The sequence below is a fragment of the Dreissena polymorpha genome, chromosome 1 (assembly GCF_020536995.1).
Source record: "Dreissena polymorpha isolate Duluth1 chromosome 1, UMN_Dpol_1.0, whole genome shotgun sequence".
In the NCBI taxonomy this organism is placed as follows: domain Eukaryota; kingdom Metazoa; phylum Mollusca; class Bivalvia; order Myida; family Dreissenidae; genus Dreissena; species Dreissena polymorpha.
This window is the reverse complement of record NC_068355.1, coordinates 112,549,652-112,575,874: the sequence shown is the minus strand read 5'-3', so window position 1 is coordinate 112,575,874 and position 26,223 is coordinate 112,549,652. Positions and strand designations below refer to the sequence as shown.

Here is a 26,223-nt window from a genome sequence, read left to right as displayed (position 1 = left end):
CTTACAAGGCCTATCAGGTCTGACAATCTTTGCCTTCTATCTCTAACAAGGCCTATCAGGTCTGACAATCTTTGCTTTTTTCTCTAACAAGGCATACCGGGTCTGAAAATCTTTGCCTTCTATCTCTAACAAGGCCTATCAGGTCTGACAATCTTGGCCTTCTATCACTGACAAAGCCTACCAGGTCTATTATGGCCTACCGGGTCTGACAATCTTTGCCCTCTGCAGTCCAGGTATGAGGTTGATGATCCTCTGTTGGTACTCAGCAGGCATTGTGCAGCTCAGGCCGTTGGGATATACCAGGTCACTGCTGAACCCTGAAATTGCTTAAAGCTAAAAGTGTTGTTTTTTAACCTACATAAATTTTATAATCTTTTATACTGTCCATAATAATATGCATTATAATAAATTCATTTTATGCTTTTGTTGGTTTACATGACCGACTAAGTGACTAATAATTAGTGATTTACAGAAAACTTTCACTGTCTCACTGCAAAATGAAGTAGTGTGGAGGCTTGAGACTCATGAAAGAATTAATTTCTCTGATCACTCAAGCATTGCTGATCTAACTAAATAAAAAACAAGTGGGCCAAGATGGCCCTAGTTCGCTCCCCTGAGAGGAGTCGGTTCCTTCAATGATTACCTAATGCAAAACTTGACCTAGATATTGACCAGACAAACATCCTGGTCAAGTTTCATCATTATTGAACCAAAACTCAGGCATATATAGTGTTTTTGTTGTTGTAAGATTTAAAATGGTTACTATATTTTGAGTTGACCCCCCCTTACCAAACATCAAACTTTGCTTACAAAAATAAATATTATGACCAAGATTAATAAAATCTGAATTAAAATTGTGACCTCTAAAGAGTGTTTACAAGGATTACAAGGATTTTGTATAATATAATGAAAATTAGGACAATCTAAGGAAAACTACCCCGCCCACTGGCGGCCATGTTTTTCAACGGATCGAAACAACTTTTGAACTCAACCAACATATTATTAAGACAAACATTTTGACAAAGTTACATGAAGATTGGGCATGAAATGTGACTTTTACAGTGTTTACAAGTTGTTTCTTTTTTTGACCTAGTGACCTAGTTTTTGACCTGGCACGACCCAGTTTCGAACTCAACCGAGAGTTCATTGGGACAAAGCTTCTGACCAAGTTTCATGAAGATCGGACAATAAATGTGGCATCTAGAGTGTTTTTGAACAAATGTGGACGGACGGACGGACGCCGGACAAAGACTGGTCACAAAAGCTCACCTGAGCTCAGGTGAGCTAAAAATCCTCTGTGCATTGGCATGTTAAAGATGTTTATAACAGTGTCAACTAGAGCTTTGTCACAGATGTGATTGACACAGAATATTTTGCATGCTGTCTTCACAAAACAAGAGAAGCTAATTTATGGCGATTATTAAAAATTATTATGCCATTATCATTTATTTATTACCATTTTGACCTTTGAACTCTTGAATTCTTTCGCATGACACACCGTTCAATGACTGTGAACACAATTAATGTACAGAGACATTTTTTAAATCTCACAATGAATGACATAATTATGGCCCTGACAAGCTTTCATTTATGGCAATTTTTTACTTTTGAATTCCAAGTTGACCTTGGAGATATCGACATAATTCTTACGCATGACACACTGTCAAATGATTATGAACAAATGAACCTAGTAATTTATTATCTCACAATGAATGACATAGTAATGGCCCAGACAAGATCATTTATGGCCATTTTTAACCTTTGAACTCTAAGTGTGACCTTGACCTTGGAGATATTGATGTACTCTCTCGCATGACGCACCGTCCTATGATGGTGAATAAGTGTACCAAGTAATTTTAAAATCTCACAATGAATGACAAAGATATGGCCCAGACAGGATCATTTATGGCCATTTTGGATCTTTGAACTCAAAGTGTGACCTTGACGTTGCAGATATCGACATAATTCTTTCGCATGATACACCCTCCAATGGTGGTGAACAACTTTACCAAATGATTTTAAAATCTCACAATGAACAACATAGTTTTGGCTCATTTATGGCAGTTTTTTACCTTTGAACTTAAAGTGTGACCTTGACCTTGAAGATATCGACGTAATTCTTTCACGCAACACACCGTCCAATGATAGTGAACAAATATGCCAAATGATTTTAAAATCTTACAATGAATGACATAGATATGGCCTTGACAAGCTCATTTATGATCCTTGAACTCGAAGTGTGACCTTGACCTTGGAGATATTGACGTAATTCTTTCGCGCGACACACCATCCAATAATGGTGAACAAATTTGCCAAATGATTTTAAAATCTCACAATAGATAACAAAGTTATGGCCTGGACAAGCATTTGACCTTTGAACTCCAAGTGTGACCTTGACCATGGAGATATCGATCTTTTTTCACACGACACACCGTCCCATGATGGTGAACAAATGTACCAAGTCATTTTAAAATCTGAAGATAAATTACATTATTATAGTTAAGGTCCGGACAAACTTTCAGTTTAAAACACACTAAGTGACCCCGTGACATAGTTTTTGACCTGGCATGACCCATATTCAAACTTGACCTAGACATCATCTAAATACAACTTCTGACCAAGGTTGGTGAAGAGCTGATGAAATATCGGGACAGAACAACTGACCAACTAACAAAGTGACTCCTATGTAGCCCCCATTACCAATTGTAATGGGGGTATAAAAACATAATGCCTTAAGACTGACCAACCAAACAAACTGAAAATTACTCAAATCATCCATTTCCTCAAAACAAGAGTCGAAGGCTTAACTATTGTATCTTATTCTGAAAAATGTTAGGCAGATATAACGGTTTCCCACTTAGGCCTTTATAATCACTGAGCTGTCCAGAGTGGCAAGTTGATGTGGCAGCAAATACTGGCTTTGACAGCAACCAATAAAGTTTCTTACACAGGTCTCTAGAAAATTACCAGTAATTGTCTGTTGTGCCCATGAAACCTCTCCCAGAAGGCAGTTTGTTGATCCGGTACTTTATGGACCAGGCAGTCAAGAGATTTGTTAGGTGCTTTGCTGGATGACATATTTATGGGATTGAGGTATAAACACATACCAGAGATCAATATAGGAATCGCTATATGAAAAAGGGTTTTAATGCATGTGCATAAAGTGTCTTCTCAGATGAGCTTGTGCAGACTGCAAAGGCTAATCAGAGACCACACTTTCTGCTTTTATGATATTTCTGTGAAAAGAAAGAATCTTCTTAGCAAAAGTTTAGATGGAAAGTGTTGTTCCTGATAAGCCTGAACGGCTTGCCTAGGATAATCCAGGACGACAATTTACGCACATGCATTTAACCCCCTATTCACAGGGCATTGCCCATATGTTTTATGGCTATCTTTGGGTCAACTAAAACACCTTACTTTTTCTATGTGGCTTCATTTGAAGGTAACCTTCAAAAGAAAAGATCTTGAACAAGAGGTTACAAGATTTGATTACCAGTAGTGAGGAAGGTGTTGTGGTAGGTAACAAACAATAAAGCATATTATGTTATTATTTAAACCCCCCCCCCCCCCCCCCCCAGAGTTCAGTATTAGGAACTCAAGCTATCATAAATATCTTGTTTGTATTCTGTATTTTGTTAGTGGGGAGACAGTGGAAATGAAAACATCAAAGGAAAAGTTGACAATTATTCGTAATTGCATGCTTTACCAGTAGCTGAAGTTACAAAATCTGATAATAAACAATTTAATCTGATGTAATGATCTTACAAAACTAAGAACAGGTCAAATATGCAATGTTGCAAACCAAATATATTCAAATATCTGGAAGTTGTAGTTTCAAAGATTATATTTTAATAAATGTTGTATGTTGATATTAATTTTACTGAGGTTTGACAGATAGAGCTGCCTAGAAAATAAATTTAATGTTGCATTTTATTTACAAAAAGCAATTACAGTAATTACTCTAAGTTTGCAAACACTCAAAGTTTTTGGACACCTTCCATGTAAGCAAAAATATTTGGGCCGCGTCGCGACAAAACCTGCCTTGATGACATCGATGACATTATTGGGAAAACCCGCTTTTCAGCGACGTCATTGTTGTAACCGCGAAGTATTTTCCTTTTAATGTTTGGTGTAAAAATAGCTATTTGCGTAATTGTTGTGATTTTCGGAATAATATGATGGATTAAGAAATAGAGGTAAGTATTTTGTTGTTCATGATTGTAGTGTTGTGAACGTTTTTGTTAATGAATTATGTTAATTTCTATTGCTTTAAAAACATGAACCGTCTGAAGTGAAACTAAAACAAAATGTTGCAGTTTTGCTCAAAAGTGTTTAGAAATCTATTAAACTTTGCTCCATTCAAATCGAAAGCCATGATAGTTATGAAATGCGTTATAAAACTGTATTCTTTCTGTAAATTTGTTGTTTGCAAGCATGTATTTATGAAAGATAGTGAAATAAATACTAACATTGCTTAAACTAGCAAGAGTACGTTGTTATGTGAAAAATATGATTATCATTAGAAGGCATGTAGATCTATTTATATATAGTTAAATAAATACCAATATAAACAAGCAACGAATAGCGGTGAACGTTGATATGAGAAAAATATGATTATCATTAAGATTTTGACATTTCAAAATGGTCATTTCTTTGTTGTCATTTAATAATTATTGTTTATCCCATTTACAACGCGACATCGACGGCATCTTTGGCATCTTTTTTCCAATTTCAAATCTGCACCAATATACTACACATAAAATATACTATTATATTTCATTAAATACTGAAACATTTTTGTCATTAAGGCCGTTTTTTTAAGATGCGGCCCATTTATTTTTTTGTGACTCTTAATTTTTGGACATACAGGTTTTCGTCCATAACTATTGTCTCTTAATTTTTGGACAGTATATTTTGCAGCGCTATTCTATAGACCTCGGCCCTATTTTCGCTTATCTTGTGACACTTCGATCATGTTTTTACAACCGGATTAAGGTCATAAAACCAATCAAATCGATGCATGTCTGTGGGCAATGGACCATTACATTCGCTTAATTAGGTAAAAACCATGCTACCGGTAGACAACCATGGATTCACCAAACAGCATTCTAAACAGTTTTATGCTATTAAGGAAGCAGAATGTTTTATGATTTCACCTTTTTGTCCTATATCATTTTCGGACAAAAGTTTGCAAAGCTGTAAAGTTGAATTAAATTTTTAAGCAGAAAAAGAAGAGTAAATCACAATAAAATAATCGTACATTAATTTATTGCTTTTATTTTAATATAATTATGATTTTCTACGCCTTATTATTTGTCTCTAAATTTTTGGACGCCTGTAATTTTTATGCCCCCGGATCGAAAGATCGGGGTATATTGTTTTTGGCCTGTCTGTCTGTCATTCATTCATTGTGTGTGTCCCAAAACATTAACCTTGGTTAAAGTTTGATTACTTTTGCAATATTGAAGATAGCAACTTCATATTTGGCATGCATGTGTATCTCACGAAGCTGCACATTTTGAGTGGTGAAAAGTCAAGGTCAAGGTCATCCTTTAAGGTCAAAGATCATTGTATTTTTCTTTCCTAAAACTTTAACCTTCATTAAAGTTTGGTCTTAACTTTTTGAATATTGAAGATAGCAACTTGATATTTGGCATGCATGTGAATCTCATGAAGCTGCACATTTTGAGTGGTTAAAGGTCAAGGTCATCCTTCAAGGTCAAAGTTATGGCTTCAAAGCTGCACAATTGGGGCATTGTGTTTCTGACAAACACATCTCTTGTTTAATATTTTGCATAACTAAATGTTTGGACACGCAAATTACTTTTACATGTCCGAAAACTTAAGAGTTATTATGGTAATATATATTGTTTTGTTTATGGAGGATACTTGTTGCAAGAAAACAATTAAAGAACAATTCAATCCATAGATCAATGAATCCTCAAAACTCCATAGCTCAAAAGAGCTCTGTAGATCAAGGAATATTACAGATCAACGAATCCTAAAAGCTCCATAGATCAAGGAATCTTCAAGGTCAAGGAAGCTTAAAGATCAAGGAATTTTAAAGATCAAGAAATCCTTAAAGCTCCATAGATCAAGGAATCCTTAAAGCTCCAGAGATCAAGGAATTCTAAAAGCTCCATAGATCAAGGAATCCTTAAAGCTCCAGAGATCAAGGAATCTTAAAAGCTTCAGAGATCAAGGAATCCTAAAAGCTCTGTTGATCAAGGAATCCTAAAAGCTCTGTTGATCAAGGAATCCTCAATGCTCCGTAGATCAAGGAATCCTAAAAGCTCTGTAGATCAAGGAATACTAAAAGCTCCATAGATCAAGGAATACTTAAAGCTCCATATTTCAAGGAATCATAAAACCTCCATGAATCAAGGAATCCTATAAGCTCCATACATCAAGGAATCCTAAAAGTTCAATAGATCAAGAAATCCTAAAAGTTCCATAGATTAAAGAATCCTTAAGCTCCCGAGATCAAGGAATCGTAAAAGCTATATAGATAAATACATCCTAAAAGCTTCATAATATCAAGGAATCTTAAAAAGCTCCATATATCAAGGAATCTTAATAGCTCCAAATAAAAAAAAAAAATCTTAAATAGATCAAGGAATCCTTAAAGCTCCAGAGATCAAGGAATCCTAAAAGCTATATAGATAGTTTAATCCTTAAAGCTCAACAGATCAATGACTCCTAAAATTTCCATAGATCAAGGAACCCTAAAAGCTACATAGATCAAGGACTCCTTAAAGCTCCATAGATCAATGAATCCTAAAAGCTTCATAGATCAAGGTATCCTAAAAGCTCCATAGATCAAGGAATTCTGAAAGCTCCACAGATCAAGGAATCCTAAAAGCTCCATAAATCAATGAATCCTTAAAGCTACAGAGATCAATGAATCCTTAAAGCTCCAGATATCAAAGAATCCTAAAAGCTCCAGAGATCAAGGAATTCTAAAAGCTCCAGAGATCAGAGAATCCTGAAAGCTCCAGAGATCAAGGAATCCTAAAAGCTCAAGAGATCAAGGAATCCTAAAAGCTTTATAGATCAAGGAATCCTGAAAGCTACAGAGATCAAGAAACTCTAAAAGCACCATAGACAGAGATGTCAATTGTCAAAAAGTTGAAATATGGAAAATTATGCTGAGCTTATTTTTTTTTTCTTTTTTTATAGTCTTTGAAGGTGCAATTTTATATAGTGAGTACAATGCCAAATATCAACCAGACCATCCGTAACACCGTATGTGTATTCGTCATTTTGTTAAAATGTTATAAAGAACGTCTGAAAAAAAAATCGATGAACCATACTGTATCCGAAAATGACTGTTCGAACACATGTCAAGATATGTCTTTTGCACACGAAATAAAATATGCATATCGTTTGACTCCAAAATATAAAAACCAGTTACCAGTAACCAAGCAAATATGCAATCAACATATAATGTGGTTGACATATTATTTTACAATATGATTTTGCAGTGCTTTACTTTGCCATTTAAAATTTCAAGATGGCAGACATTTGCAACATTTGTAGAATTGTACAGTTTTTCGGAAAATAGCGAAGAGGTTTCCGGAAAATTGACACCCCTGATAGATCAAGGAATCCTTAAAGCAACGAGATCAGGTGAGCTAAAAACGTAGATGAAAAATTAAGACAAGAGATATCCACAGATCTGATGCTTTGTTATTGTTTAAACAAGGACGCCAGTTCATCATCTTCTGGAATCAATCTTCAGCGCATGGATAAAGCCAAACGTTTATGACTGTAACCCAGAAAACTGACAAACAGCACTTTCTGCCACATTCTTGCCTGCAGCACCTCATTGTGAGTGGGCAGTACATAAAATTGAGAGCCAGAATTATGTAATTAGTTCATCATGCCAACTGTAACAAAACACAAGCAGATACAGGGTATAATCCTCTTAATGAAGAACACCTTCAGAAGACTTTTACCCAATTACCAGAGTGGTGTTGACTGTTGACTGCTTCTTGAATGTGATAATGAGCCATTCTCCATCTCCATCCTATCTTGTTTATGTAACAAGCACTTAGTACGTAACTTTTGTATCTGCAAAAGAATGTTTCCCACTTACTTCACAAACTTTTGCTCTGACCTTGACCCTTTGAGTGATATGAGCAACGCATCGATGGCATAATATGGTGCACTGGATTACACAGTGTAAATTACAACACTATGATGGCATTCATTTGTGGCTTAAAATGAGATACAACAACAAAATGCAATGATGTTAACCCTTTGCATGCTGGGAAATTTGTCATTTGCTAAAATGTCATCTGAATTTCTAAAATTAGCATTTTATTTGATTATTTTCAAAGAATACTATAAGAATAGCAAACAGTTTGGATCCTGATGAGACGCCACGTTCTGTGGCGTCTCATCTGGATCCAAACAGTTTGCAAAGTCCTTCAAAATTCTGTTCCAGCTCTGAAAGAGTTAAGTTTCAGGGTTTTTTTTCTCTGACTATTTTAGTTTCATATTTGAGTACCTTCTGGTTCTAGCCACACCTGGTGTGTCCTGCCTGGGAACTTCAGCACCTTGCTCTCCAGAGAGGGGCAGTACCTGGAAATACAGAAATTAATATACCCTGGCATGTGAGGACTACAAATACTTTGAGAAAAATACGATTGCAATACCACCGCCCCTCAAATGATGCCTCCCTCCCCCACCAGGGAGGGGAGGGGGGGGGGCAAGGGGGGGAGCCTTTGTACCATGGCATTGAGGAACCTAGAATTAAACTCACATGACTTTTTTGGTTGTAAACTGGTGGTTTTCGACCCAAATGAACCAGTTCTGAATGTTTATAAGATATCATTGTTAATTGTATTTAGAACAGAAGATGTAAGTTTTCATGTTACTTCCCAAGGTTATTTATTGACCTTGTTTTTACCCAAAATGACCCATATTGCCAAGATAGGACTGGAAAAATAGTTCTAACCAAGTTTCATGAAGATAGGACAATAAATGTGACAACAAGTGTTTACAAGCTGTTTTTTGGCATAGCTTTTTGACGATGCTGCGAAGTTATCATACCATGAAAAAATTCTTCACAATGGCGACCTATGTAAAAGACCGAGCCAGTCCGATTAAGATAGCTCGATTTTTCAAATCGGCATACCTTGCTGATTATCATTGATAAAGGTATAGGAAACTCAGCTATAAATAGGACAGCATATTCTGGGAAAAAGATTTAATAATAGTTTGAAAACGTTAATTTTAAATCAGTTATATTCAATCCATTATATGTTTATAGATCAATAAAACAACTATGCATTTTCTGTATTGTATTTGACATTTGTCGTGATTCAGTAAATAAATTGCGCATTAAAACGTGTATAATTAACTTTCAACAAGATCATGAGTGTAAAGAAAACGAATTATTTCGAACCTGCCATTTGTAAACGTTGTAGCGACTATGGTATATAAACAGCATAATAGCCGTATAACATCTATGAAACTCGTTCATATGCTTTCTCACTTTGCATATTTAATAAACTTTTCAAACAGAAATTACAGAGCCACATCAGTGCGCATACTATGTTTGACAAGGGCTGTTTGTAAAACATGCATGCCCCCCATATGGGCTGTCCGTTGTAGTGGCAGCCATTGTGTGAATACGTTTTTTGTCACTGTGACCTTGACCTTTGACATAGTGACCTGAAAATCAATAGGGGTCATCTGCGAGTCATGATCAATGTATATATAAAGTTTCATGATCCTAGGCGTATGCCTTCTTGAGTAATCATCCGAAAACCATTTTACTATTTCGGGTCACCGTGACCTTGACCTTTGACCTAGTGACCTCAAAATCAATAGGGGTCATCTGCAAGTCATGATCTATCTTACGATGAAGTTTCATGATCCTAGGCATATGCGTTCTTGAGTTATCATCCGGAAACCATTTACTATTTAGGGTCACCGTGACCTTGACCTTTGACCCTGTGACCTCAAAATCAATAGGGGTCATCTGCGAGTCATGATCAATCTACCTATGAAGTTTCATGATCCTAGGCGTTTGCGTTCTTGAGTTATCATCCGAAAATCATTTTACTATTTCGGGTCACTGTGACCTTGACCTTTGACCTTGTGACCTCAAAATCAATAGGGGTCATCTGCGAGTCATGATCAATCTACCTATGAAGTTTCATGATCCTAGGCGTATGCGTTCTTGAGTTATCATTCGAAAACCATTTTACTATTTCGAGTCACCGTGACCTTGACCTTTGACCTAGTGACCTCAAAATCAATAGGGGTCATCTGCGAGTCATGATCTATCTACCTATGAAGTTTTATGATCCTAGGCGTATGCGTTCTTGAGTTATTATCCAAAAACCATTTTACTATTTAGAGTCATTGTGACCTTGACCTTTGACCTAGTGACCTCAAAATCAATAGGGGTCATCTGCGAGTCATAATCAATGTACCTATGAAGTTTCATGATCCTAGGCCCAAGCGTTCTTGAGTTATCATCTGACAACCACCTGGTGGACGGACAGATAGACCGACCGACCGACAGACCGACCTACTGACATGAGCAAAGCAATATACCCCCTCTTCTTCGAAGGAGGGCATAATAATTCATTTTGTTTGTTGGATATTGTTTGCTATTTTAAACACATATTAGGTCATATCGCGGAGATTTAGTTAACCTTACCATGTGTTCATGGACGAACTCACGTATTCAAGTGCTCTTACGACTATGTGCTCATACCTACTTTCGGGAACCATCATGAAATTATTGCCATACTTAACAAACAAACATTCCTAAGCTTATTGAATTGGAGAAAAAAAACAATAATCAAAAGGGAAAAATTATATGTTCATGCACATGGGCATGTGAAATCACGTTCGTACACATAGCATCATTATTTAGGAAAGGAAACAACGAAATATAAAGTTTGGCACATGTGAAATTAAACAGCATGGTGTAATTAAAGAGCATGACTTGTCAAGTTTTGAATTTATATGCTGAAACGTAATGTTATAACCCACAAACGTTTTACTGTAACAAAACGTTTTTTTAAGATACAGTAGAATTGCAATGACTCAAGCTGGCAATTTCTCAAAAACTGGCGATAACTCGAGCATTAAAGGAAGTCCCTAGCAGTTTCCTTTAATTTCTATATAAAAATACCCGCAATAATTCAAACATGCGATTTTCGATAACTCGAGGATGTGTGCCGATCCCTGAAAGGCATTTCACACCTAATTAAGTGGCAGTTATTCGAGGACACTTTCTCGTCTGGTCAGTGCTAAAAATATTTGCATTGTGAAAACAGCGTAATCAAGCAGACAAAAGACGCTCGATTAGGTGTGAAGTTAGTTGCAGACCCAAATACAATCCCAACCCAGATTTCATCAAGATAAACATTCTGACCAAATTTCATAAAGATTGGATGAAAACTGTGACCTCTATTGTCTACACAAAAAAATTATTGACGGTTTTTCTATTATTTGACCTCGTGACCTAGTTTTTTACCTCAGATGACCCAAATACAATCCCAACCCAGATTTCATCAAGATAAACATTCTGACCAAATTTCATAAAGATTGGATGAAAACTGCAACCTCTATTGTTTACACAAGGTTTTTCTATTATTTGACCTAGTGACCTAGTTTTTGACCCCAAATGACCCAAATACAATCCCAACCCAGATTTTATCAAGATAAACATTCTGACCAAATTTCATAAAGATTGTATGAAAACTGTGACCTCTACTGTCTACACAAGGTTTTTCTACTATTTGACCTAGTGACCTAGTTTTTGACCCCAGATGACCCAAATACAATCACAAGCCAGATTTCATCAAGATAAACATTATGACCAAATTTCATAAAGATTGGATGAAAACTGTGACCTCTACTGTCTACACAAGGTTTTTCTATTATTTGACCTAGTTTTTGACCTACTGACCTAGTTTTTGACCCAAGATGACCCAAATACAATCACAAGCCAGATTTCATTAAGATAAACATTCTGACCATATTTCATAAAGATTGGATTAAAACTGCGACCTCTATTGTCTACACAAGGTTTTTCTATTATTTGACCTATTATGTGACCTAGTTTTTGACCTAGTGACCTAGTTTTTGACCACAGATGACCCAAATACAATCCCAACCCAGATTTCATCAAAAAGAACATTCTGACCAAATTTCATAAAGATTGGATGAAAACTGTGACCTCTACTGTCTACACAAACAAATTGTTGACGGACGGACGCACGCACACACACACGCACGCACAACGGATGCCAGACATCACACGGTCACATAAGCTCACCATGTCACTTTGTGACAGGTGAGCTAAAAAAGTGAGGAATTCTGGCATTAGAAAACATCACTGACTATCCTGGCAGTGAAAAGAAATGGGAATAACTCTGGCCAATCAAAAATGTTACTGCAAAAAATGGCAAGTGAATTTGATCTGACCTTGAAAGTAGCTCTATTGCCCGTTCAGGTTAGAAGTGGAAAGGTCTTTACTCTTACTTAACATGGAATCGCCAGCCAAGGTGTCAACAATTAGAAAAACTGACCTAGCGAGGAAGTTATTGTCAACTCTGAACAAAACAGAACAATGGTGTCAATTTGTCACACACACAAAAATGTGTTAAAGTATAAGTTACATCGATCTTTTAAAAAAAAAACATTTAAAAGTTGTAGTTATATTGACCTGCTAACGATTTACAGATTTGTTGTACAAATCACAGAAAATAATTGATGCAACAAGAATCATGGCAATTCAAAGCAACAGGGTCCTAAACATCTAACACATTTAATTAGTTTAATTAAGATAACAAATGAGCCATCTCAAGTTAGGTCTACAGGTAAACTGCCTACACACACAATTTCAGCATAATAGCTTCATCAAAATTAAGCAATTAGGCAGAAGCTTTTTGTTTTCAATTTCAAACAGGCCCAAAGTGCAATCCCTCCCTAAGTCTGACTAGACAGCAACCTACATGTAAATGTCAGTGCAATACCTCCATCCACACTCATATCATTCGGAGAACACTGTTTCTCTATTATTAATAGCCTAAAATTGATCTTAACCCTTTCAGTGCTGGAACCGAATTTTAAAGGCATTTGCAAACAGTTTGGATCCAGATGAGACACCACAGAACCTGGCGTCTCATCAGGATCCAAACTGTTTGCTATTCTGATAGTATTAATTGAAAAAAATCGAAGAAAATGCTAATTTTAGAAATTCAGCAGACAACATTTTAGCAGACAACAAATTTCCCAGCATGCAAAGGGTTAACCTGTCTGGCCCCTAATGCATACCCAAGCTAGATCTATATATAAGTTACCTAAACACACCAAATCTAGGTTATACCTTTTTAAACATTACCAAAAGTTATGGAGCGGAAACTTGTTCAATTTTTAGTAAAATTGACCTTGACCTTGATAAGCCTCATTTGCCTTCTCAAGCTTTGCCATGTAAGCAACCTACACACAAAACTGGATGCAATATGTGCATTCAAACTTTTGTTTTTTGTTACAGAAACAGTTTTTTTAATTTTAACAATAGTGACCTTGACCTGAATAGCACCAAATTCAATCCCAAGCCATTAAAGGCTTGCTACATCCAAAGTGCCATTAACATGTTTCCTGCAAACTATAGTTTGACTTTAAACCATCTATTAAAACGCAGACAAAATAAAATTGGCATATTTGGCATTATTCAAAGGCCATAATTTAGAAAAGCTTCATGCAATATGGCTGATTATCAACCTCATGTAGATTACATACCTACAATATTACCACAAAGTTTCATTATGAATTGATGTAAACTACTGGAGTTAAAGATCGGACAAGGTAAATGTGGCTATTTTTTTTATATATAAGTCATTTGCATTCTCTTTCTAATTTGCTGACAGTCAAAGGCAGTCACAATCACTCTTGAAATCAGTCTATCATGGTGCCCTGTAATGTGTAACAATCATTAAGAGTTTCCGACAATATTTGGAAATCAAAGGAACCAGCACCCTCAAAATTATTTGCTGTTAACTGCAAACAGGATTCAATCTTTGGAAGCAATGTCTGGAAGGTGAACAACCTTTTGCCATGTATGTAAATTGGACCTCAAGCCAATGATTAATCAGGTTATGAAGCATTACATTCTTTCATGAGGCTGATGAGTTTTTAATGAATTTATTTTAATGCTTTCCCCATTTTAAGTCTGTATTGAGAGTATGTTCCTTGTATATTGGAGGGTTGCTGGCAGTATCTGTAGGGAGAACTTATTAATCCATCAGATGTGCTGTGGTGTTAACAGCAGTTGTGAATCAATTTATTTGCCTATGTGAGAGAAAACATACCCGAGACAGGCAACAGTTGGGCCTACACAGGTGTGGGAACTTTGTAACAGAAACAAATGCAAATTCTGTATTGGTAACCAAGCCATGACTGAAATAGTGTTGAAAACAGCAAAAAATCCAACTAACAAACATAAAAAGAACAAGAGCTGTCTCCATCGGAAGATATACGCCCCCGAAAAACGCTTTTTCGAAACCTAAACGTGGACCCTAAATTCAAGGTCAAGGTCAAAGGGGTCAAAATTTGTGTGCGTATGGGAAGGCCTTGTCCATATACATATGCATACCAAATATGAAGGTTACATCTAAAACGACATAGAAGTTATGAGCATTTGTTGAAACCTACACGCAAAAGTGTGATGGACAGACAAACGGACGGACAGACAGACGCACAGACTGCTATATGCCATCCTACTGGCTGCCTTACACATTTTTATGAGGTTTGGTGAAGATTAGATGGCAATTGCTTAGTTATTGAGCGGAAACGAGAAAAAACCCTCAATTTTTTTTATGATTCTAGGGCCGTAACTCAGGAGTGTCTAGGTCAATTTGGCTTATTTTTGAACTTGACCTAGATATTATAACCTTACACAATTTCATGAAGTGTGGCGAAGATCCTATGATATTTGCTTGAGTTATTGAGCGGAAACGAGAAAAAAAGCATTTTTCGATCATTCAAGGGTCTTAACTCAGAAGTGTCTAGGTCAATTTGGCTGATTATCAAACTTGACCTAGATATTATTACCTTTTACATTTTCATGAAGTATTGTGAAGATACAATGACAATTGCTGGAGTTATTGAGCGGAAACGAGAAAAAACGAAATTTTTCGATGATTCAAGGATCGTTACTCAGAAGTTTCTGGGTCAATTCGGCTGATTATCAAACTTTACCTAGATGTTATTGCCTTTTACATTTTCATGAAGTGTGGCGAAGATCCTTTGACATTTACTCCAGTTATTGAGCGGAAACAAGAAAACAAGAGGGCCAAGATGGCCCTAGTTTGCTCACCTGAGAGGAGTCGGTTCATTCAATCTTTACCAAACGTCTAACTTGACCTAGATATTGTCCAGACAAACATCCTGGTCAAGTTTCATCATTATTGAACCAAAACTCTGGCATATAGTGATTTTGATTTTGTAAGATTTGACCTGGTGACCAATATTTTGAGTAGACCCCCCTTACCAAACATCAAACTTTGCTTACAAAAATAAATATTATGACCAAGATTCATAAAATCTGAAACAAAATTGTGACCTCTAGAGTGTTTACAAGGATTTTGTATAATATAATGTAAAATTTGGACAATCTAAGGGCAATAATTATGGCATTAATTATGTGATAAATATAAAACCAATCTTTTCACCAAGTTTCATGATGATTTGGCAAAAAATGTGACTTCTAGAGTGTTCACAAGCTTTTTTTACTATATAAATATAAGAAAACGGCCCCCCCCCCCCTGACAGCCATGTTATTCAACTGACCGGAACCTTTTTTAAACTAAACTCTCATACAAGGAAACAAATGTTCTGACCAAATTTCATGAAAATTGGGCAAAAAATGTGACTTCTAGAGTGTTCACATGTTTTCACTATATACATATTGAGAAAAATGCCCCGCCCACTGGTGGCCATGTTTTTTCACCGATCTGACCATTTTCGAACTCATCCGAGATATCAATAAAACCAATGTTTTGACCAACTTTCATGATGATTGGGCAAGAATTGTGACTTCTAGAGTGTTTACAATGTTTCTGTACAGCCAAATACGGAAAACTGCCCCCCCCCTGGCAGCCATGTTATTCAACTGACCGGAACCATTTTTGAACTCAAATCTCATATCAAGTAAACAAATGTTCTGACCAAATTTCATGAAAATTGGGCCAAAAATGTGATTTCTAGAGTGTTCACATGTTTTCACTATATACATATAGAGAAAAGTGCCCCGCCCACTGGCGGCCATGTATTTTCATCGATCTGGACCATTTTCGAACTCGTCCAAGATGTCAATAAAACCAATGTTTTGAACAACTTTCTTGATGATTGGACAAAAATTGTGACTTCTAGAGTGTTTACAAGGTTTCTCTATAGCCAAATAAGGAAAACTGCCCCCCCTCCCCGGCAGCCATGTTTCCCGTATTCATCTGACCGGAACCATTTTCAAACTCAACACTCATATCAAGGAAACAAATGTTCTGACCAAATTTCATGAAAATTGGGCCAAAAATGTGACTTATAGAGTGTTCACATGTTTTCACTATATACAAATAGAGAACAAGGGCTGTTTGTAAAACATGCATGCCCCCCCCCCCCCCCATATGGGCATTGTTGTAGTGACAGCCGTTGTGTGAGTATGTTTTTGTCACTGTGACCTTGACCTTTGACCTAGTGACCTGACAATCAATAGGGGTCATCTGCCAGTCATGATCAATGTACCTATGAAGTTTCATGAATGTGGCCATTAGCGTTCTTGAGTTATCATCCGGAAACCATTTTACTATTTCAGGTCACCGTGACCTTGACCTTTGATATAGTGACCTGAAAATCAATAGGGGTCAACTGCGAGTCATGATCAATCTACCTATCAAGTTTCATGATCCTAGGCATAAGCGTTCTTGAGTAATCATCCGGAAACCATTTTACTATTTCAGGTCACCGTGACCTTGACCTTTGATATAGTGACCTGAAAATCAATAGGGGTCAACTGCGAGTCATGATCAATCTACCTATCAAGTTTCATGATCCTAGGCATAAGCGTTCTTGAGTAATCATCCGGAAACCATTTTTACTATTTTGGGTCACCGTGACCTTGACCTTTGACCTAGTGACCTGAAAATCAATAGGGGTCATCTGCGAGTCATGATCAATGTACCTATGAAGTTTCATGATCCTAGGCATAAGCGTTCTTGAGTTATTCTCCGGAAACCAATATACTATTTAGGGTCACCGTGACCTTGACCTTTGACCTAGTGACCTGACAATCAATAGGGGTCATCTGCCAGCCATTATCAATCTACCTACAAAGTTACATGATCCTAGGCATAAGCGTTCTTGAGTTATCATCCGGAAACCTTTTTACTATTTCGGATCACTGTGACCTTGACCTTTGACCTAGTGACCTCAAAATCAATAGGGGTCATCTGCGAGTCAAGATCAATCTACCAATCAAGTTTCATGATCCTAGGCCTAAGCGTTCTTGAGTTATCATCCGGAAACCATTTTACTATTTCGGGTCACTGTGACCTTGAACTTTGACCTAGTGACCTGTTAATCAAAAGGGATCATCTGCAAGTCATGATCAATCTACCTATCAAGTTTCATGATCCTAGGCCTAAGCATTCTTGAGTTATCATCCGGAAACCATTTTACTATTTCCGGTCACCGTGACCTTGACCTTTGACCTAGTGACCTCAAAATCAATAGGGGTCATCTGCGAGTCACGATCAATGTACCTATTAAGTTTCATGATCCTAGGCCCAAGCGTTCTTGAGTTATCATCCGGAAACCACCTGGTGGACGGACCGACCGACCAACCGACCGACAGACAGACATGTGCAAAGCAATATACCCCCTCTTTTTCGAAGGGGGGCATAAAAATGCTCCGCCCACTGGCGGCCATGTTTTTTCACTGATATGGATCATTTTCGAACTTGTCCGAGATATCAATAAAACCAATGTTTTGACCAACTTTCATGATTGGGCAAAAAATGTGACTTCTAGAGTGTTTACAAGGTTTCTCTATTGCCAAATAAGGAAAACTGCCCCGCCCACTGGCGGCCATGTTTTTCAACAGACCGGAACCACTTTTGAACTCAACCAACAATTATCATTAAGACAAACATTTTGACAAAGTTGCATGAAGATTGGGCATAAAATGTGACTTCTACAGTGTTTACAAGTTTTTTCTTTTTTTTGACCTAGTGACCTAGTTTTTGACCTGGCACGACCCAATTTCAAACTCTACCGAGATTTCATTGGGACAAAGCTTCTGAACAAGTTTCATAAAGATCGGACAATAAATGTGGCCTCTAGAGTGTTAACGAACAAATGTGGACGGACGGACAGACGACGGACAAAGACTGGTCACAAAAGCTCACCTGAGTAATCAGGTGAGCTAAAAACACTATTTTATGATGATTCGATTGCCATAACTCAGGAGTGTCTGGGTCAATTTGGCCGATTATCAAACTTGACCTAGATGTTATTGCCTTTCACATTTTCAAGAAGTTTGGTGAAGATCTGATGACAATTGCTCGAGTTATTGAGCGGAAACGATAAAAAAAAACAATTTTACAATGATTCAAGGGCTGTAACTCAAGAGTGTCAGGGTCAATTTGGCAGATTATCGATATTGACCTAGACGTAATTGTCTTTCACATTTTCATGAATTTTTGGTGAAGATCTGATGACAATTGCTTGAATTATTGAGCGGAAACTAATCCAGACGGACTGACGAACTAACGGTGCGATTTTAATATGCACCCTAATTGCAGAACCTATGTTCAGGGGGCATAACAACAGAGTGCTGCAGAAGATTTATACGTGGAAGGTCTATCAAATCTACATATACATGCAATTAAATATGAGTACAGAACCTGTATTGAGGATCACTAACGCAAAACGGCATTTAATTCAAATTGATGTCCCACATCAACTTGTGCATTCCGCACAGGCACAGCACTTTCCACCTCAACTGGATTATTTTTTAAAGAAGAGACTTCATATAAACCAAAAATACCATAAAAGCTGAAAGTGTCATCCCTGATTAGCCTGTGCAGACTGCAGATGCTTATCTAGGAAAACACTTTAAGCATGTGCATTAAGCCCAGTTTTCCCAAAGCAAGGCTAATAATTCACAACATTCTTTAAGTATTAGCTATTATAATACATAATGCTTAGTTACATTTGCAACGAAGTTCCCAAATGGTGGATACAGCTGGCCCAAGAAATGTTAATACCATGTCTACACTGTCTTACCTGGCAATCATTGCTCCTATTGTTGAAACAGTTCTGTTTTGTTTTTGTCATTGTGCAAGAAAATATCTCTCTGATTTACATACTATTGGAATTGTTTGTTCCTGAATTATGGAAAGCTTGACTTGATACCTGTTGATCGTTTTTGCAACAGGATGTTGGTTTCATTGTCTGTGGTTTATAAGGAGAAGAATTTCATTTTGTATTGAAAAAAAATTATCAAAAGGGATTTGAAGTGTGAGGACACCTGACAATAGGATAAATAAATGGTAATAAACATTAGTTGTGTTATGAGAAAACTGGGCTTAATGCATGTGCGTAAAGTTTCATCCCAGATTAGCCTATGCAGTCTGCACAGACTAATCAGGGAAGACACTTTCTGCTTTTATGGTATTTTTCGTTTAAAGGAAATCTCTTCTACACGAAAATCCAGTTTAGGCGGAAAGTGTCACTTGACACACATGCATTATGCCCAGTTTTCTCAGAACGCGACTCACATGTTCTTTATTAAGCAGAACTTGTTGTAAGTGTTTACATTAATGTTGTAAGTGTTGACATTAATGTGCACCACATGATAATCATGATAAACCAAAAAAGAACTAAAAAATAAAATGGATGTAATTATTAAGCTGGCAACCAAACAAATTTGTTAACATTTGTTGTAAACTGAGTAGACTAATTTTCGTCCTTGAAAATAAACTTCTAAAACCATTTTGGTAATGTAAAAGTAGAAGAATTCTGTTTACTTTTCACAATTACGTCCTCGCAAAATATTTCAATTAACAACCTTCAAATGAAAAAAAAAATGCAACTCAACTGCATGTTTGGATTTTGGGGATGAAATAAACCCAAAATAGGTCTTGAACCAAAAAAGCTTGTACATGTATCAACTGAACAATTATCCTTTAAACAACAAAAAATACTTCATTCAAGCAGCAAAGTAGGCCACCTCTTGAATCAAATATGAATATCCGTAAAATATAACAAAATATAATCTTTACATCATTACATAACCTGCTTGACAGCAATTAGTTGACCAATCCTGGATCATTTAACCCTTTGCATGCTGGGAAATTTGTCATCATGAGCTAAAATGTTGTCTGCTGAATTTCTAAAATTAGCATTTTCTTCAATTTATTTCAAAGAATACTATCAGAAAAGCAAACAGTTTGGATCCTGATGAGACGCCACGTTCTGTGGCATCTCATCTGGATCCAAACTGTTTGCAAAGGCCTTCAAAATTCGGTTCCAGCACTGAAAGAGTTAAAGCTTTCAGCTATTATGTAAACAAGAAAACTCCCCTGAGTTTGAAACTCATTCTGCATTCATGCCCTGAATTGTTGATGCAATTATAGCCAATTCCATTAATGCCTTGTATTTTCTCTTCCAGTCAAATCAAGTTGTTATAGTTCACTGCCATAGAGCGAGTGCCATTCTTGTCTAAAGCCCTTTATGGGCTCTTCCCTACTAGAAAACTGAGGGTTAAAAGACAATTTAAAACAATCGGGTCAAAATGAATCGGGTAGAGGAAGTTAAAATCTACTAGGATATGTGTAAGAAATAAATTTTGTGTCTGTGTTCACAAATGCTAAGGATATAGTGAGTTTTATTTGTCTGAATATTGAACGCCAAAGTAATTGTGTGTGCATATCTATTTCATCATATTGAAACTTTTATTTACAACAGTTTGGGAATATAAGTAATTAAAATTCTGGAAACATCAGCCCAATTGTGGAGAAGCTTTTGATACAAATTTGTATTGATATCAATATTGGAAATTAAGACAGTTTGGACATTCAATGCGAGGGATTTCAGGAAATTGGTTTCGACCAGACAAAAGCCTTTGATACAAAATACAGACAGTATTATTGATCTAGTATCAGACAAATCTGAAGGTAAGTCCTTTTCTCCAGTTGATATTGGCCAAAACATATTAACAATGCAAATGTTTCAAAATTAAAGTATTTGGTGCTGCACAAACTTTAACTCAAGTCAACAGCCCCAACAAATACACATTATTAACCCATTTAAGCCTAGTGGACTCTCCCATCCTTCTAAATTGGATCAATTTATTTTCAAAATTAGGGATGTCTAGTATATTTATTTCTATATTTAGAATATTTCTTACAGAAATTCCTTTAAGCAAAAAGCGCAGACCCTGATGACAAGCCATATCATGCAGCGTCTTATCTGGGTCTACGCTGTTTGCAAAGGCCTTTTTTCTAGACGCTAAGGCATAAATGGGTTAAGTGCAATTTTGAAAGGAAGGCTTATTCATTAAATAACCACTTAATTATTCTGTTTCAATCATTTTATTTTTGCTATTTAAAATACAGCAATTAAGTCATTTATAATAATTGACAATTTGTTTTCGAGTATGTTTTTTGGAAAACACACACACCAGAAAGTCAATATGTTTTTTGAGAAATAAGATGCAACATTATACATGTAAGGATAAACTGAATTGCTTTCACCCGTTTTTATTTGTAATTTTCTCCAATAGGAGAAGTTGCTTAATCAAAATGTTTCACTTTGTCCAATAAAAATGAATCTAAGCCTTTTTAACCTCTTTTTGTATCTTTTGTACCCCTCTATATAAGCTTATCTATCTCAGAAACAAAGTGAAAATATGGCTAAGTGCAAACAGCATAAAACCAGAACAGTTTAAGGAGTAACTCGCAGTATGTTCAGGTTTTATGCTGTTTGCTTGCGGCTCATCAGGAATTAAATGTTCAAATGAAGACTTTAAATTTTGAATCTAGTCAGATAGTTCTTTAATTAAATTTCTAAAGGACTACAAATGCGTCAAAATATGTATCTATGTGGGAAAGGTTAAATACGTATCTAATTGGTAAAGGGTTAAATACGTATCTAATTGGTAAAGGGTTAAATACTTATCTAATTGGTAAAGGGTTAAATACGTATCTAATTGGTAAAGGGTTAAATACGTATCTAATTGGTAAAGGGTTAAATACGTATCTAATTGGTAAAGGGTTAAATACGTATCTAATTGGTAAAGGGTTAAATACGTATCTAATTGGTAAAGGGTTAAATACGTATCTAATTGGTAAAGGGTTAAATACGTATCTAATTGGTAAAGGGTTAAATACGTATCTAATTGGTAAAGGGTTAAATACGTATCTAATTGGTAAAGGGTTAAATACGTATCTAATTGGTAAAGGGTTAAATACGTATCTAATTGGTAAAGGGTTAAATACGTATCAAATTGGTAAAGGGTTAAATACGTATCTAATTGGTAAAGGGTTAAATACGTATCTAATTTGTAAAGGGTTAAATACGTATCTAATTGGTAAAGGGTTAAATACGTATCTAATTGGTAAAGGGTTAAATACGTATCTAATTGGTAAAGGGTTAAATACGTATCTAATTGGTAAAGGGTTATTCTGATGGTGCCACTCTGCTTAGACTCGGAATAACTTTTGCCATGAAGTCCTTAAACGGACTCCAGCAAGAAAAGCAAATGGCAACAGCTGTTTTGCTAAAATGTCTTTACAACCTACAGAGAATTGTGTGTCAAACTCGCATTTATATACGGAATCATACAGTGTTCATCATACAGACTCTAAGCAAGACTAACATATTTAACAGTCTTTCAAAATGATATAAAAAAAATCATTCTCAACCAGTCACATCTTCAACAAGATGTGTTTGTGAAACACAATGTCCCCCTATATGATGTTTGACCTTGTAGGATGACCTTGACCTTGACCCTTCACCACTCGAAATGTGCAGCTCCTTGAGATACACACGCATTTCAAATATAAAATTGCTAGCTTCAATATTGCAGAAGTGACATTACATGCGCAATTTTGACCCATATATTTGACCTTGTGAAGGATGACCTTGACCTTGACCTTTCACCACTCAAAATGTGCAGCTCCATGAGATACACATGCATGCCAAATATCAAGTTGCTATCTTCAATATCGCAAAAGTATTCATAAAATAAGCAATTTGGGCCACATATATTTGACCTCTGACCTTGAAGAATGACCTTGACCTTGACCTTTCACCACTCAAAATGTGCAGCTCCATGAGATACACATGCATGCCAAATATCAAGTTGCTATCTTCAATATCGCAAAAGTATTCATAAAATAAGCGATTTTGGCCACATATATTTAACCTCTGACCTTGAAGGATGACCTTGACCTTTCACCACTCAAAATGTGCAGCTCCATGAGATACACATGCATGCCAAATATCAAGTTGCTATCTTTAATATTGCAAAAGTATTCATAAAATGAGCGATTTTGGCCACATATATTTGACCTCTGACCTTGAAGGATGACCTTGACCTTGACCTTTCACCACTCAAAATTGGCAGCTTCATGAGATACGCATGCATGCCAAATATGAAGTTGCTATCTTCAATATAGCAAAAGTATTCATAAAATGAGCGACTTTGGCCACATATATTTGACCAATGACCTTGAAGGATGACCTTGACCTTTCACCACTCAAAATTTGCAGCTTCATGAGATACACATGCATGCCAAATATGAAGTTGCCATCTTCAATATAGCAAAAGTTATTGCAAAATGTTAAAGTTGGCGCAAACAGACAGACAGACAGACCAACCAACCAACAGACAGAGCAAAAACAATATGTCCCCCACTACTATAGTGGGGGACATAAAAATGATTGTGGAACTATAATACAGTAACTCATTCAAGAATCATACACATATAGAACAGTTTTACAGATTTCCCCAAAATTATCACTAAAGGCACTACAGCCTGAAGCTTAGTCTGTGCTTAGACTTAAACAGTATCCATTTAATATGGAGCTGCTATTGTGAGGCATGTATTCAGTCATTCTTAAAATCTAGATTCATCATTCAAATGGGAGTATACTGGCAGATACTAATTGGCAGGTCTAACTTATCATTGGACAGTCTTTTTCATTGCAGATCAATAGTATCCTAAATGTGTGTTTATGAGCTACTATGTTATGTGTCACATAGTTGTGTCACATTTTTTTTCCAGTGAATTAGGGCAAACATACGTACTTTAAATGCCTTTCATAGACTGTAACAAGAGTGAAATTGCAACATATGTATGCACATCATTTTGGAAGTGGAGTTAAACTGCTTTTAACGACAAAGTATTTGCTGATGGGGTTGATTTCTCAAATGCATGTGACCTTTAATTGTGACCTTGACCTTGCATCTGATTCTTACATGCACACTTTTACCTAGTATACATTTTAGTTTGTCATGTATTATCGAACGCTGGAAAGGTATTTGTCATCTGAAATGAGTCATTAATTACTGATGATTTTCCTGCTTTCATGCACAATAAAATGTAAGGCACAACTGTGCATTATAAAGGTGCGGGGCTTTAATTGGCACAAGCTGTTACATAGGCAATAATTTTCCATTTTACAGCAAGATAGGACGAGATGCTAGGCAAACAAAAACAGCAACACACAAAGCAGCACATGGCTGAACTAGCTGTTTAATCCTGCCTCAATGACAAATTAGACCTTCTGAAAACAATATTTTGTTACTTTTATGTTTAGGTTGTATCATTGACATACTCCATGCACACACAAAATGAAGTTCCTTTAGCCCCAGAGCAGATGTTTCTTAGTCAAAAGGATGTAAAGGCCTTTTACCAGAATGGATTTTCAATACATGGAGTCTGAATATCATATAGAAATGATAATGCCCTGTAAATAAATCTAAAGATGTATGAGTAGAACAAAATGCAATGGTCCATGTTGCATTCAGACATTTACCGGATTTTCCTAGGTTATAAAAGGGGTTTAATTGCCTTTGTCTTCGATTAATATGATCCCCAAAAGATAAGTGAAGTTTCTATTGAATATCTGAAATATTTACTGAGATATGAACCTCATATTCCCGATATTCCATAGGCAATGGAATACATATTCCATAGTCAAAATAATAGATATTCCATAGTAAATAGAATAGATATTCCATAATCAATTGAATAGATATTCCATAGTCAATAGAATAGACATTCCATAGTCAATAGAAAAGATTATAAGTCAATGGAAAAGATGTTTCATAGTTAATAGATTATAATCATTATGATTCACAATCAATAGAATAGGTATTCCATTGTCTTTATAATAAATCTCAATTGTCAATATTATATATGATCCATATAAAACAGAATAGATATTCACGAGTGAACAGGATGGATATTCCATAGTTAAATGGATATGGGCCGAGCTCCGTGAAAATGGAGTTTAATGCATGTGAGTAAAGTGTCGCCCCAGATTAGCCTATGCAGTCCACACAGGCTAATCATGCTGGGATGACACTTTTTGCCTTAACTGGATTTTTTGCTAAGAAGAGACTTTCATGAAACAAAAAATACAATAAAAGCGGAAAGTGTCATCCCTGATTAGCACTTTACGCAATAGTTCATGCTATAATATCAATATAATGGATTGTTCAGTCAAATGAAGGAATGTCCCATTAGCATGGTGATGTTTGCTTCAAATCCATGCAATTAATTTTTTTTAAATTAATCTATTTTCCAAAACTATAACATTTTAACCATATTACAGAAAGCCATTAATAATTATGTTTAGTAGCATAATCAATACATCTCATATGTATGTTCTGATAGCAGTAATGAACAAAAGCATAATTTGCGTGTTTTCGTCTTAGGCATTTAAACATTCAGTACATCACAATGACACATGGTCATAAGGTATGTAATAAATGAGTAGTTTACAAGGAAAAGTTCTATTGGCAGTAAAAAACATGCAGGGAAATTGGCTCATTAAGTTGCCGCTGTATTTTATCTGAGATCATAATGTCCCATCATGCATGGTTGTGATTATCGCTGCAATCCCAGCTTATTTCTCCTGACCGCACACAAACCACACACAAACCGCAATGATTTTTCA

General features: G+C 36.1%; 1 protein-coding gene across 4 annotated transcripts in view; it reads right to left on the bottom strand.

Moving 5' to 3' along the window:
- LOC127844680 (protein MTO1 homolog, mitochondrial-like) overlaps positions 1 to 26,223 on the bottom strand; it is a 112,416-nt gene that overhangs the window by 28,867 nt on the left and 57,326 nt on the right. For all 4 annotated transcript variants that reach the window (XM_052375106.1, XM_052375096.1, XM_052375122.1 and 1 more), the window contains 2 exons: positions 8,513 to 8,586; positions 201 to 317 (listed from right to left, as the gene is read on the bottom strand). In XM_052375106.1, the coding sequence (XP_052231066.1) occupies positions 201 to 317; positions 8,513 to 8,586 (191 nt within the window). The remainder of the gene's footprint in view (positions 1 to 200; positions 318 to 8,512; positions 8,587 to 26,223) is intronic.